The sequence below is a fragment of the Euleptes europaea genome, chromosome 9 (genome assembly GCF_029931775.1).
Source record: "Euleptes europaea isolate rEulEur1 chromosome 9, rEulEur1.hap1, whole genome shotgun sequence".
Classification (NCBI taxonomy): Eukaryota; Metazoa; Chordata; class Lepidosauria; order Squamata; family Sphaerodactylidae; genus Euleptes; species Euleptes europaea.
In genome coordinates this window covers 28,456,352-28,472,441 of record NC_079320.1, presented here as the reverse complement: position 1 = coordinate 28,472,441, position 16,090 = coordinate 28,456,352, and the positions used below count along the sequence as shown (strand labels likewise).

Genomic DNA, 16,090 nt, shown 5'->3' with positions numbered 1-16,090 from the left:
GGTTGTTTGATGAATGCACGATTCCAGTGTAAAAGGGAGCTGATATATATGAGGGTGGGATTTATCATTGATGGCCAGTCTTTGGCAAGGATGCTGATGAAACAATGGCCCCTATTTTCCTCACATCTACCCTAATGCTGTCCAATACCAGATCAAGGAAGCACAAAACTGCACACCTCTATGGCATGTTGCAGGAAGAAAAACCTTCATGGCCTTGGTTCCTCTTCTTTGTGTGACCACCTCTCCTCCTGTGCTCCATGACAACTTCGCTCATGTCAGCAGGGCCTTCTGCAGGTGCCAACCTGCCACTGGGCAAAATCAACCACTGCCGATACACACGCTTTCTCTGCTGTGGCTCCCACCTTATGGAACGGCCTGCCCAAGTAGGTCAGAAAGGTTCCTACTCTCCTGGTCTCCACAAATTATGCAAAACTGAATTCTTCAAAAGGGCTTTTCTGTGCAGGTAATAGGGTCACACTGTCCAAAATGGTTTACAAACTTACTTGGATAAATGATTAGGGACTGTGGTCTATGCTGCTGTGTACAGCTCACCATACGTATGATCCTATTATGTAATTTTTGTACCACTTCATGTGTCGTTTTAATACTTATGCTATGCTTCAGTTCTTTCTGGTGGTTCCAGACTTCTAAAATCCTACCACACTGTTTATTTAATGTCCCATTTGGTTGACTATCCTGATTCACTATGTGCAATTCACCTTGAGCCCCTGTGAGAAAGGTGAGCTATAAATAATGTAAACAAATAAATACATAATCAATTGGAATAAGTTCTGTTGTGGGATGTTGTTCCCCATTCCCAAGATGTGAATGGTCTATTTAGCTTTCCCCATTGTTCAGGGTTCCCTTTTTCAGGGAAACTAGAACAAATGTCAGTCTCTCCTTTGACATCAGCAGGGTTTAAACTCTAGTACAAGTTGATATTGTTCCTGTCATGCAAACAAACAGCTCATTCCTGAGCCTTGCGGCAGCCGGGTACAACATCGTTGAGGCGCCACTGCTGCGCCCCCAAAGAGATTCCCTGGCCGCCGCAAGGCTTTAAAAAGCCTTTTTTGAAGGTTTAAAAAGAAAATGGGGGCTCTCCCCCCATAGAAAACAGCAATGCTGCACTAGGAAAAACCTGATGCAGCAACGCTGTTGCTGGAGGGGGCATTTCTGGGCTGGAGTGGATTTGGAAGCTGACTACTGTCAGCTCCGCCCCTGGGAATGCCTCGGGAATGCCCCACCCCTAGGCCGGCACTGCATTTCTCTTCTGGGATTTAGATCCCGGAGAGACTGCGGTGTTGGAGGAGCGGCGTGCAGCTGCATGGCACCCAGGTGCTGATGGAACTGCTCCTGCCAACATAAGTGCCTCTAACTCCGTGATAAGAGGGCACGTACACTGTCGGCAGGGTCATGCCATTGCCAGAGCACTTTCAGCCCCCGACCTCAGGAATGCATTGAAAGTCTCACTTGGAATATCTGTTTTCATGCTATTTTTCTTCTTCTTTTCTATAAAATGTACCCTGATAGAAGCAACTGCTTTTGGTACTGTATCACAACAATCTCTTAGACGGACTTCCTATCTCTTGCAGGCACCAATTTGACCAACATGCCCAGACTAATTGTTAACCGTTTCAGGCGCCAGTGGAGGTGCTGCTTTGTGAGTGACTGGGAGGCAGCTACATTTCTTTTAACATCCCCACAAATGTATTGTAGAATTGAAACACAGTAATCTTCTTCGTTGGTTAAGTTGTATAAAGGAAGTGTAAATGCCATTGTTCATTGCCACTGCATATTCTAAGAGAGGGAGTTTATAATCTCATTTCTAAAATGACATATTTGGCAGTCAGTGTAAACTTCATTAAGAAAAAAATTTAAAAAACCATTGCTTAGTGAAATGGTTATTTATGTTACGAAGCAATGCAGACAGTACAGAATACTTTAGTTTAAAAATACTGTTGCATTTACAAGGCTCTAAGCCTCTGAGGAAACACAAATAAAGCGGGACACTGTCATTAATACCTCTATTACTACCATCTCAAACATTTAAAAACTTAAAAGCACAAGTTAAGACAAAACTCAAGGGAACCACCTGCTGGTGCAATTGTTCTAAAAAGCAAACATCTAAAAAGCAAAAGTGAAACAAACATCAGAAAATACTAAAACAGATGTTGTAAAGATATAGGTTTTTACTCTTAAAGATCTGACACAGAATTGATTGTATGGGCTGGAGACAAACTAATGTTTCCTGGGGGGTGCTCTCACACAAGAACAGGATTTCAGGGAAACTTTGGACTGCCGTGGGATGGAGGAGGCAGGAAGACTGTGTTCCATGGACAGAAATCTGTCTGTGCCTGTGGAAACATCTAGTCTAGATCCAAGTCTATCCAATCAACTGTCATTCCCCTTGAAACAGCACAAGATCCAGCACAAAATTTCCACATGTGCTAGAGTTCTCGTGCAATTGGAAACACAAGAAAAAGGCCACAGTAGCTGTTTGCACGAAGTCAAATATTTTGTATCCTCACTTGAGTATCTGCTTCACAAGATTTTGTGCAACCATTTTTCAACTATAATATATTGAGAGGAAAGAGTTAGGTGATCCTCAAGGCCTTGCACAAGTGAACTGTGCTAAGTCCAATTATGTTTCCATTTGCATATCACTGGATCCAAGCCTATCACTCAAATTGAATGGATGAACCAGAGAATTTCATTCACTTCCCTGTTTACCTGTCCAGCTGAATCCAAGATGATCAGCAATATGTGCTAGTCTTTCCTCTGTTCTCTCTTGATCATCTTGTTGATCTAAAATAAGGTCACATAGAGTAGATGTCATAAAAAATATCTGCAGAACTGATGCACCTTAACCAAGGAAGCTCCATAAAATAAGGCCAGTGTTTGTGTGTTTGTTTTTTAAACAATGGGCACTTTAAAGGGAAAATAAGAGTCTTGCTAAGTATCTAGATTGGAAATATCCGAGCGTGCCACACTTTTAACAAAGTGGCCACTTAGTCAGGTGAGAGATTAGAAGCTTTGAAAAACACTGATCAAAATTTTGTCTTGGAGTTCCTTTAAAATCCCTGCACACTTAAAATAATATAGAGCAAGGGAGAGGTGAATTTTTTTTTGCTGAACAAGAGATGCATTTTTCCATGCCTTTTTAGTTAATGGCATATATCCGTCAAACAGCAATTAAGTTCAGTTTCAATTGCTTTATTACAAGCCTTAAGATAATTATTTAGTTATTTATTTTTAAAACCCTAATTATCATATCATTCCAAAGGAACTCCAAATTCTGGTATTTATGGTTTGCTGGCATCCAGCAGAATATTTATCATTGTCAGCTGTGTTAGTTATATTTGCTAAAAGTTTCCACACCTGAATTATTTACAAAGTAGCCATGGAAAAGGAAAAGTACACTTCTTCTTGGGAGTATTTGCCTCAAAGCAGGGACTCATATTCTCAACAGCCAATCTGACACCTGCAGAATTTGAGTTATGGTTTTCCAAAGAGTGCCATTTTGGATTACATGTGAAGTCACAATGTATCCAGTCTGATAGGAGCTATGTCCAAAATGTAGTTAGAGCATTTGTACAATTACAGAAATGTAATAGTATTACTCCCATATATTCAGTGCTTAAACACAGTCTTCAGTTAAATAAGGGTGTCAAGGAGACACAGCAATTTTACCAGTTTTTCTGTGTCAGATTCAACCAGAGCAAAGAAAAACCAAAAACTAAAATCTGCACGGTCAGCTGTGTTCCAAGTGAAATCATACATTTGTTAATGTTTGGCACCATTAACAAAAGTACTTGTTAAAAATTAATAATCTATTTTGTTTTGTGTTTCATACGCATTTGTGGTGTACAATCTTGAGATTGTTTCAGAGACTATAAAATACACAACACAGCACAAAAAAACAGAGCTTACACACAACACATTAACAACCACAGAAAGCTTGTAAAAAAAAAAGAGACACAAAACCACACACAAAAAAGCAAGGGAAAGAGAGAGAACAACGAACAAAGTATTGCGATTCATGACATGCGTAGCAAAGGGAATCTCAGTAGCTGACAAATACCTTCAACATGATCAGGGACATTTTCATCAGGAATACGCTCAATCTGAGTCTCAATGGACTCGTCCCAAATGGGCCTGGTGTCAAAGATGTCCTCGGCAACTGACTGCTGGGTCTCAATGGATGGCACATTTTCAATAATCGAAACTTCTAGGGCGCTACTACTTTCATCATCTGAAACTAATTCTTGTTCTCTCTCTGACTGTATAAGTCTATCCACTAATTTGGATGCTTCATCACTAATCTCTTCAAAGAATTCTATGGAGTTTTTGTAAAGTTCAAAAAAATGTTCCTTACTTTCTTTTGAGGGACTAAGACCACTGCGGGAAGCTGAGGTGCTTCTGCTCTTAATAGGCAATCGCGAAGAAAATATCTTTGGTTGGGCAGTCATCAGCTCGTCTGATTCTAGCTCAAGCTTCATCTCACCCACCCTCTCTCTGGTCTCTGCTTCTGCCTCAGCATAGCTTCTAGCTTTGACTGAACGCTTAGCTTTTGAGTCCATGGAGGCACATGTGTCTGATTCAGAACTGCTTCTGCTATCTTGTTTCATAGGATGTTTGCATGTTATGTCATGAGCTTTAGGTGACTCTGGCTTCCAGACCGATGTCTCTGTGTACATACATTCTTTCTCAACTCTTTGGAAAATTCCTTTGACTGGAATTCTTGACTTTGGTTTGGATTCATCACCCTGTGATTCTTCTAGGTTGCTCACAAAGTCATCTGAAGTGAGGCAATCTTCTGAATGGTGAGTTGTCCTTACAGGAATTTTGGATTTGCCTTCAGAAGGAGGCATGCTTTCCATGACAGCAGTAGGGATTTCAATGACAGATTTCTGCTCCTCTGGTGAGGAGTCTGGAGAATCATCTTCCTGCTCAGAATATACAGACCGTGTGACTGTTGAAAAATCTAACTGTACATCAATCACAGTCTGCTCAGGAGAGATGGGGAAAGGCACCTGAGAGCTGTCAAACATGTCACCAGTGTCAACTCCAGAGAAAAGATCAGCATCAGGCGCATCTGTTTCTTTCTTTGGTGACTTTGAAGAGGCTGAAATACCCATTTTAATAGGAATTCTACATTTAACATCCCCCTTTGTGCTATAAGAACTGGCGGTGTCATCTTCCAGTGCAGGTATGAGTGAACTTTTTATAGGTGCATCAGCTTCATCAACTTCAGAAGATGCAGATGGAACTGGGGATAGCTCTGAATGGGGAGATTCCAGGCCTTCAGCTTCTCTCATTTCTTCAGATATTGACATCTCTTCCTGAGAATGCTGGCCCATTTGGAAAAAGTGCAAGTTTTCATCAGAATAATTCCTCTTGGTCATGTCAATAGCACCACTCCTTGTCATTTCAAACAATTTACCTTCCTGGAAAAGAAAGGGGTTTTGTTCACTTGTAGGTGTCCCTTCTTCTGTAGGAGTCCTGGCAGGCGTAGTATCGGGTGTAGTGCCTTGTGACCTTCGATCTACCATTAAGCCAAATATTTTTTGTTCTTCTTCTTTCACCCGAGCCTCAAAAGCATCATCATCTTCACGCATTTCACTCCATTTATCTGAATCCACATCTGTCCTGGTTATGATTACCTGGCTGATTATTTTCTCAGCTTCATCCCTGATATCTTGGAAAGCAGCTTCTTCAAGAGATGCAGGGTCTGTTGTTGAAGGCCTTGGAGTTGATTGTTTTTGGAAGACATCCATGTGCTCAGATTCAATCTCCATATAGACATCTTCTGAAATGTAACCCTCAGAACCTGCTAATGTTGGTCTATGAAGAGAGCTGGCTACTCTTCCTTCATCTGTGAAGGTAGTTTCTAGTCCAGTAGAACAATCACCTCCAGATGACTGGTCTTGTATCATCCTGGAATCAACTCTTGTACTAATTTCAGTGCTAGTAAAAAAATGTGGTGAGGGAACATTTTCATAAGGGCTTATTATAGCCAGAGTACTACCTTCATCCACGCCTTCAACATAACTGTCATATTCACCCTTTTGGGTGGCTAGAGATGAATATTCTGTGGAGTACTCTGTGCTACAATAATCCCTTTGTGCCATCTCAAAACCTATGTCAGTTCTAACCAAATCACTTTCTGAAGGGGGGTGTACTGGTGAAACATCAGTAGCCAATTCATCATTTTGGGATGCACAGCAATGAGAGGTACCAGGTACACAAGAACCCGCTGTACATCCCGTATCAGCGAGGTCTTGGTGCGGTACCCTCTCAGCTGCTGCATCTTCTTGCGAATCATGCTGGTGGTGCGATGCCTCTGAGATCTGATTCAGATCAGTTACTTTCTGAGCATCATCACCAATAGAGTGGTAGAAAGCCTCCTCAGGGTGCAGCACGGGACCATTTGGGCTCACTGTATCACTTTCATCTGTGCTGTAGCACTTTGATTCACTAGCCTGTGCTATAATGCTAGCATCGGAGGCAAGAGAGGTATCACCAGACATTTTTGCCTCTTCTGTTGGTTTATCTGATTCTGTGTTTTCCTCCTCAGTACTGAAAGCATGCTGCTTGGGCTCAATGGGCTGAAACTCTGTTTCTTCAGGACTGGAACTGGAATCCATATTGCAAAGGTGAGGTGAAGGAGGCTGCACTCGAATTACAGGGTCCATTAAAAGCCCAGAGTCAGCTTCTTTTTTCAGTTTTGTCAGTTCTGGCTCACTCTCTGAAGAGGAAGAAGTCTTTCTAAATTCAGCTGTAGAGGTCACTATGGCAGGCACATCATTATATTCATCAGTGGTTGGAGGAGCAACTTCAGCTTCAGAAGTGGTTTCCAGATCAGGAGTTGGAACAGTATCATCAGGTTGGGAATCCTTCTTATAGTCTCTCTTCTGCTTTGCTTCCTGTTCCAGCTCATCAAACATTTTAATTTTGGTCACCATTTTGAACATCTCTTCTTCTGGTGTAAACCTTTTCTTCGGCTCCCCTTCTGAGTCATCTTCTGGCTCTTCATTGACTTCAGGGATAACAGCTGATTTGGATATATTTGATAGTGCCTGTGAGTCTGCTAATTTGGGAGTGATTTCATAACTAATTTCCTCAGAGCTCGGGGTCTCTGGTGAAAGAGGACTTTTGCCTGAGCTCTCCATAAGTGAGGTTTGTTCCAAGCTGTCATCTTCAGCGCTTCCATCAGGGTCTCGTAAAAGCCTGGACCTCACAGGTGCCAGCTCTGGGAAATTTTCTGCTTTGGTAGGGGCAGTCTGAATGGGTCCAGGTCCTGGAAGAATGCCCATCTTTGACTTCTCTTCTACGGGGCTGCTTTCCAAAGAATCGCGGCAGGGAGATTCTTTGGTAGGACTTGGCTCAATGGAATCGGGTGTTTTGCGTGATGAATTATCTTCCAACACTGGGCTTGCTTCCAGTGAATCTTTATGGCTTATAGCTATGGATTCATCAGCAACTGGGCTAAGACCTTCACACTCATGGCTAGAAAGCAATAGTTCCAGTCCTTTACTATCAGTTTGGTGTACACTGGCTGAATCCTTCTCTTTCTCTACAGAAGTGTCATGTGTTTCATTCAACTTAGTTAAATGTCCTTGCGCAATGGCCATAGAGACCTCATCCCTGACAGTATGCTTACTAATAGAAGTTGAGCTAGAATCTGTACATATGTATGTCTCTTCCTTGGAGGCTGTAATTTGAAATTCTTTTGACAAATGATGGCGATCAGACTCTACTGTGATATCTTTTAAGCCTTTGCCAGCAATTGTCCTTTCAATTTTTGTTGGAGAAAGTTCCTTTGGTGAATGTGGTTCTGCTGTTATCTGCACTGCACTGGCTAGTTTTGTTCCTTCCAACTGATCAACAGTTTCGGTTTTCTTTGGCGAGAAAGAGAGGCTCTCGGGGCTTGTTTCTGGAGTTTCTGCCAACCCCTCATGCTTATAACTTTCCTCAGAGCTGATCTGTGGGGTTCCATCAAGCAGGCTACCAATCGGAGAATCTGCTATGCCTTCATGTTTAAGGCTCTCTGAGCTGCCATCCAGAGCACCACTTTGCAAGGAGAGGGTGGGTAAAAACCCATCTTTCACATATTCTGATGGAAATGTAACATTGAATGGACTGGTCAGTACTTGATCTAAGTGAAGCTCACCTTCCTCAGTAATTGAAATGTGCCGGAACTGTTGGTATTTGTCATTGTCCTCAAGCTCTTCCTTTATGATTGCAGAAAAATCGGTTGAAGTCTTTCTGTCAGGGCTGATTTGGAGTTCCGTATCCCCATGGTCATCAAATGTCAGGGTTACATTCTTAGAACTTTCATCATCAGCTACAACCACTGGTGAAACTTTTTTGTCAGTCTTGCCATTCTGCTCTTTTGCCTGTTGTGTGGCTGAATCCTCTTTCAAAGTTATCTCAGGAATACTCTGTGCCTCCTTTTTAGATTGCAAACCTACCTCTGCCTGAGGCTCCTGGCTTTTTTTGCTCTTGGGACTCTCTTTTTTGTATGCCTGTTTTTGTGTTGATGCCTGTTTCTTTTCACTCTCTACCTGAATGACCCCTTTCTTAGCTGGCTCTTTGTCAGAGGTCTGTTGTTTCTGCTTTACAGCCCTATGCTCAAAAAGTCCAGCTTTATGCTTCGATGGGTCTTGGCCTGATTGGAAGGCTTTCATCAGCTCCCGAACAGACATAGTTTCTTCAAGTCTTTCTGTTTTGGAAGACGGTGATACTGGGGGTTTCTTAGCTGTGGGAGAAACAGGTGGCTTCTTGGATGTAGGCGAAGGCGGCTTCTTAGCTGTGGGTGAAACAGCTTTCTTGGTAGCTGGAGAAGAAGAGAGTTTTGAGGCAGAGGGAGAAGATGGTGATTTTGAGGCAGAGGGAGAAGATGGTGATTTTGAGGCAGTAGAAGGTAGTCTTGAGGCAGCAGGAGACGCTGGTGATTTTGAGGCAGCAGGAGTCGCTGGTGATTTTGAGGCAGCTGGAGACGCTGGTGATTTTGAGGCAGCAGGGGACACTGGGAGCTTTGTTTTGTAAACGGTTTTTTTAACTTGTGATGGCTTTGTAATAGGCTTTTCAGATGCCCCATCTTTTCCTGTGAGCCTGACAGGTAATTTTGAACGTCCCTTCTGCTCATCCTCCACTCGCTTCTGAAGAGCTTTTACTTTATCTTTGATCGAGCCAATGGGAGTTTCTTCTATTACAGGAGACACAGCATTTACTTTGGAAGGCTCTGCAGGGGCTAGCCCTGGATCTTCATCTAAAGACTCCTCAGAGCTAAACTTTCCTAGCCCTGAAGGTGCTTCTTTTCCTTGGGCTTCCTTGTCCTTTGGCTTTTGTTTTTCTTTTAATTTCTTTCTAACTGGTTTTTTAATTTCCAAGGTAGGTTTGCACTGATCTTGTTTCTCTTGGTTCTTAACAGATGTAGAGCCACGCCCACCTTTGTCAGAATCTCTGCTTATAACAACTGCTTCAAATCTCTCAGCGACTAGATCTTCTTGAAAAGTCTGTGGCGGCACTTTGTTAAGTGACACATATGCATTGAGATCCTCGCTGAGATAATCTACCATTCCTGCCATATCTTTCTTTTCTTCTTCTGTTTTTCTTTTGCCTATTCTGATTTCAACACAAGTAGGCTCTATGGCTTCCAGAGGAGCATTTTGCTTGGCTTCTTCAATTTCTTCATCGCTTACAATAACCCATTCTTCTTCTACCAGCTGTGCTCCAGAGCTGGATCTCTTAACAGTTGACTGTTCTCTAGGGCAGCTTCCACTTCTCAGAATTTCATTTACTTTTTCTAAGTCCTCTTTAACTCTTTCCACAATTTCAAAAGGTTCTCCTGGTTCTTCATCAGCAACTTTCACCAGATCTTTCACCTTAATGGAACCTGACTTTTCAGAAGAGTCTGTAGTCAAGATGGCAGTCATTTTGATCAAGTCTTGTTTCATCTCGGAGACTTCGGAAAGCAAATCTGGACTGGCTAGGACAGGTACTTCATTGACAAGATGACTTTTCAGGATCGATGTTTCGGTTGATTCTGTTTCATCATCATCTTTTAGGCAAATGGGGGAAAAACATTGAAAATAAATGGCAATCAAAAATAGAGATTGAAAAATGTAATCAGGACTGAAATGTCTGTCTTTGATTGCAGCAGTAGGAGAGTCAACAAAATGGTCTGGGTATGGTGGATCCACAAATCTGAGGGTGAAAAAAAAAGCAAAGCAAAGCTAACGGGAAAAACTGAAAAGGAAAGTGGGCAGGAAATAACTTGCTTAGTTTTTGCAGTACAGCACATCCACACATACAACACCGAAGCTTTTGTAAACCAAGAACACTATAAAAACAAAGATGGGAAAAAAAACAGTGAATTTTTCACACAACGGCATCTCAAGATTGTTCAGGTATTACAGATCAATGTTCAAATAAAAATAGAGAAGAACAAAGAGGGGGGGCTTAGTAATTGATTGAAAGTGGATCTCCTCTAAGAGAAAGCCAGTGATAGCAAACTGTCAGAACCAAAATTAAACAATTTTGCTTAATAACGAAAAGTCCAAAATTCTGTATTTACATTTAATTATGCCATACTCTAAGATAAACAAAGTACATTGATATCTGAGGCAGCTGCAAACCGGCATTTCATCTAAGGGGAATGTGACATCCAAATGGGGATACACACAGAGAGACTTTTGTTTCAAGAGGCATGGTCCTTTCCTTGGAACATCCTCTTTGTTCAAAACATGTAATGGATAGATTAAAGGAAAGAAATAAAAAAAATAAAGAATAATAAGGAGGAAAACTTATATAGTGAATAGCTCAACAGTGAATTCCAAGGTTAGAAAAAAAAATGTAATGCACAGCAACCACAAACATTCACACAGGGCACATCCACACAAACATACACCCAATATATATGTAAGCCAAGTTATTTCCATGCAAAGCAAAGCTGTTGCATACATTGCAGGGTAAGTATCCTTACACTGAAAAAAAACAAAAAACAAAAACCTAAATGGTTATAAATGAAAAAGGCATAAAATTATATGCAACATACTGTGGTGAAGTTATTTATTTACTTCCTAGAACCAACTTGTAAAGTATCTGGTTTGGAAATAATTTAGAACAGTGACAATATAGAAGAGAAGGGCAAGAGTCCAGTAGCACCTTAAAGACTAACAAAAATATTTTCTGGTAGGGTATGAGCTTTCGTGAGCCAGAGCTCACTTCTTCAGAAGTGCACTGCAGACAGACTAACACGGCTACCCACTGTGAATTAATATAGAAGAGAGTTAGAAATGATTCAGGGGAATCGTACATCAGGAAATATATTAATATCTGTGCTATGTATGTACCATTCAGTTTTTCAGTGAACAAAGTGTGCTACATCTCTTACAATATCCTCAGACCTGTGTGAAATAGTGGGCCAGTCAGTGGGCCAGTCGGTGAACTTTATGGACGAAACAAGGAAACTGGGGGGCGGGGGGGCTAAGGAGGCAAAAAAAGAGAGGAGCCCGACCAAAAAGAAACCACAGTCCAGCCACCAAGTGAGCAGAAATCAGGATTCAACCAGGTCACCATGTTTAACTTCCCTACCCTGACCCATTTAGTCACCACTGTGCTTGATATGTCAATGCTGTACTGGGAAATCTTTGTCTCCACAAGTTTTTCTCTGTAAACTGAGGTGCTCTAGGATTTTATCCTTTGGTCCAGCTTTTGGTTAAGAGCTGCCTGGACTAGGACCTTGGGTAACAAAATAAAGAAACAAAAACAAAACAGAAAAAGAAAGAACAATCCTTCTAGGAATTTCTCATAGTACTGAGGGCTGTCTATTTCAAAGTATTGTCACAAACTGAGATGCAGTTCTGTTGGCTACAGTGGTGGACTTTCCATTTTAAAGGTAGTTATAGTGTTTGGGTTAAACCTTTAAAATAAAAATTAAAAACATAGGCCTTGAATTTAGCCTTTGAATTGAAACCACTGGACTAAGTAGTCCTCAGTGTCTATTAAATAATACAAATAAATATCCACAAGTTGATGACATACAAATAAGACTGCAATCACAGTAATAGGGACCAAAAACTTTTCAGCCCAATGGGCCTTCTTCAGTGGCCGCTCATAAATAGATAAACATACATACTAAGAACAATTGTTGGTATAATAAGCCAAAACAGGTGCTGATTGATTCACATTTTATATGTGTGGCCAAAGGGTGACATTATTAGGATCGTTTTGTCAGATTGCTGGTTGATGTATACAGACACACCACAAGGGAATTAACTGCCAAAGATATCATTTACAACCATAGATTTTTATGTGTGAGCATGAAAATCATGGAGTAAGATCCATGATCCTAATAATGTCACCCTTTGACCATGCAGTATTAAATGAGAATCAGACAACACCTGCGTTGGCTTATACCAACAATTGTTCTTGGTATGTATGTGTATCTATGTATTACTGATCACTGAAGAAGGCCCATTGGGACAAAATATGTTTGGTCCCATTTACTGTGACTGCGGTCTTATTTGTATGTCATCAACTTGTGGATATTCACTTGTATTATTTAATGTATATTCGCATCCAGTGGTTTCAATCCAGAGGCTAAATTCAAGGCCTGTTATTTTAATTTGTATTTTAAGTGCCCTGTGTAATACATTGATTTATTTTAATTCATTTTTAACATTGTTCCTGTTCAACCTTTGTGGTACCTAGGACAAAAGATATTGTCAGCCAAATGTAAGTTCTTTAACTCTTATTGAAATTGATGGCCTCTAAAGGTTTTTGACTATGCCTGGATCATATTCATTGAATTTCAGTGTTCATGGGTGATATGGTGTATAGCTGCTCAGATCCAAACTAAAGTGGACTTGAATTTTCATTAAAAGAAGAAGGTTTACCGAAACAATTATTTGATAGGAAATACCTAAATATGAATGTCCCCTTTTCTTTTTAATTCAGCCTTTAATTTCCAACTAGGAAGAGTTTCTAAGCCATAAATATGCCAGAAAGCAAACTTCACCACAGTAATAAGGAGGGGAAGGGATGGAGTCTGGTTACTGAGAACAGTATCACTTTTATGTGCATACATTTAATGTAAACAGTTCAATGAAGTAGTTTAAATAGTTCGTAGAAGGTTTTATTTTTTAAAAGTGATACTGTAATTTATTTTAAAAATGCAAGAACAATGTTAAACATACAAAAATAAAAAATTTTAAATCATAAAATGGGGGATTTAAGCAAATCTAACAGCAACAGCAGGGTAACCAGGGAATGTCAAAAGGAAAGTGAATGCTTAGATTAATTGTCTTGCTACTTTAATTTTTAACTATTAGTAACAAGTTAAATAACATTTCATATGAAAGCTTAATATATATTATTGTTCTGCTTAGAAAATTAATATTGTCATTGGTGGTAATTAGAGTCTGCAATCTCTCTCATGCTTAACTTTATTAGTACCCTATTTTTGTGGTTGTCATTGGTTTTTTAATTAAAATCTTACGTTTTTCTGATGTTGTACCAATCTGAAAGAGAACACAGACAGAGTGAAATGATTTGTCTCACAAGTACCAGTGGAACAAACTTGGAACATCAGCTAGCATAAGATGCATCTAAGATAAGATAAGCAAAATGTGAGGCCTGATTCTAAACACACATCCTTGGAAGTAACTCCCCCTGAAACCAGTGAGGCTTTCTTACAAAAAAGTAAGTTTAGCATTGCAGCTTCACTCTTTATCAGATAAACTGAATTCTAAAGGAGTCTGTCATGTTTTTAAGTCACTGGTAAACCTGAATTCTAAAAGCTGAAACATACATAACTGAACTTGACAAGAAGAAATGACGAACCCAGTGGAAGGGGCAAACAGATTGTTTTTATCCTGCACTAATGACAACACTAGAACAATTTCTTAAGAAATCAGTTAGCAGCAAGAGTGGGAAGACAGACATAGCTCAGAGAAAACCGGGGGGGGGGGAACCCTAGATACGCAGTGTAAGCATGCAATAGTTTGGTGCCTGATTATGACCAGAATCTTGATCTACAATCTATATCCTTATATAAATTAAGTGATAATATCTAATTTTGATACAGAAACTAGACAGATACTACAAATCTATTATGAATATATCCTCCTCTATCTTTCTCTAACACATGGACTCAAAGTGAGTTCCAAATGAGTGAATGGAGCTGATAAGTGAAATCAAGATGGACTTTCACATTTAAACATTTTGGAATGCCCAAGACCAATATTTGGAATTAATTAAAGATTCAGTTCATAAAACTCTAAATAGCGTCCAGTATAAACATATACTGGATACTATTAAGAGTTTTATGATGTGAATCTTTAATCAGGACTAGATTGCCTAGAATTCGGTGCAATAAATCTTACTCAAGATAAGCTCTGGTTCCTGCCTAAATGGGAGCCGGGTTTGCAGATCGTGGCGGGCTGGCCGGCCGGCCATGTGCCTTTGCGCATGCTCGTCAGGCTCACGCCAGCCCCCATCTCCCCAGCAACAGCTTCCCATTGGCTGGAACCCGTGGGCCTAAGCCAATGGGAGCTATGGGTGGGAGCAGTAGGTGGGCGGGGCTAACCCTCCCACATTAGTATATAACGGGGAGGGCGGCCCGCCCCCAGCTCATTCCGTCTTTTCTTTTGACCCACCCTCCCTAGCTTCAGTCACAACTTGGGCGGATAGGCATGGAAATGTGTCAGTTGTAGGGAAAAGCGAACTAGAGGGGTCGCTTTCCTAATTCAGGCAAGCAGCGGGCAAAACACGCAGTGGCGATCGTCCTGGTGTTTCTTGGTCCCCACAATAGTTGCCCACAGCGGGACTGCTGTGGGCTGGTTGGCACACCAGGTCGCATTGGGGTCGGCCATGGTACCTGACACATTGTTCATGCTGCGCCACAAGGGTCTCAGCTGTTGCCAATTCCAAGTTGTGGCCTATTACATTCCAATTATCTAACTAATCCTTTTCTAATTAAGTGTGATGTATGTTGTTGTTTAATAAAGTTGTGTTGCATTAAATTGCTCTTTAATGTCTTCACTTGTAACTTAGCGCGTTGGCCTTCCTTCCCATTTAGCCCTGGGTCTGCAATAACGGATTTGATTTTTCTGGCAATCAGAGCTGATTCCTAACCTGGGGCATCTCCAACAGAAAACAGACTCCAACATTATGTACCAGTTAGGGTTAGGGAAAGGGAAAAAAAACATAGTGGCCTAGGAGGTCAGCAATTCATTTGATGAGTGCAATCATTCCATGAAAGTGGGATTCAATGTTAGTATAGGTAAACAGGGCACAGATGCCACTGCTCACATCTAAGTGGAAGAATTTTGTTTAGCTATGGAAACACGAACTGCTTGTTACCTTTCCTCAAAAACAACTCGACATTATGGTCAGCAAATTGATTGCAAATTTCCAGCAAAGATTTTCTCTGAATTATTTTAGGCAACAATTGAGATGTTGATCAGCAATAAATTGCAAATCATGACAGATCTTTCATGTTCAAAGAGCTCTAAAAAATTTCCAACAACATACTTATCGATACAATTTTCCTTTTGCTGGAAATATTGAACAGATGTATACTACTGAGGCCAACTGGTTTAGTAACACTCAAAACAACAGTAAATTTTATATTTGTTCCTGCAGTTAAGCAAGCAAGAAACCATTCCTAAGATTCAGTACCTCATCTAGCCATCAATTTTAGGTAAATATAAAAGAAAGATGCACATTGTGTTCTCAATGGGCTTTCTTGCTGCCTTTTGGGTCACTTGCTCCTCCCCAAAAACCATTTATGAGGAATAATGGACAATCTGGGGCAGTGGGGAGACAATTGGTGAATTCCCTATATGTGTGCATATGTGTCTCTTTAGATCCTGGCGACAGTTATATTTTTGAACATGTAGAGTGATGCTCTGTTATAAAAATTACCTCTTCTTCCTGTTCTTGATCTGATTCTGATTCCTTTCAGCCCAATATGTCATGCAAGGGGAAAAACAGAGCAGGGAAAGACAGGATTATAGTTAAAGGAAAAGAATTATTTCTGGACACATTCAACAGGCAAGACAACCAAACAAACACAGTT

General features: G+C 40.7%; 1 protein-coding gene across 1 annotated transcript in view; it reads right to left on the bottom strand.

The window, feature by feature from the left end:
• Positions 1 to 16,090, bottom strand: part of ANK2 (ankyrin 2) — a 244,447-nt gene that overhangs the window by 19,184 nt on the left and 209,173 nt on the right. The window contains exons 37-39 of the mRNA XM_056855307.1: positions 15,937 to 15,969; positions 13,508 to 13,529; positions 2,731 to 2,805 (exon numbers count right to left, since the gene is read on the bottom strand). Coding sequence (XP_056711285.1) covers positions 2,731 to 2,805; positions 13,508 to 13,529; positions 15,937 to 15,969 — 130 coding nt within the window. The remainder of the gene's footprint in view (positions 1 to 2,730; positions 2,806 to 13,507; positions 13,530 to 15,936; positions 15,970 to 16,090) is intronic.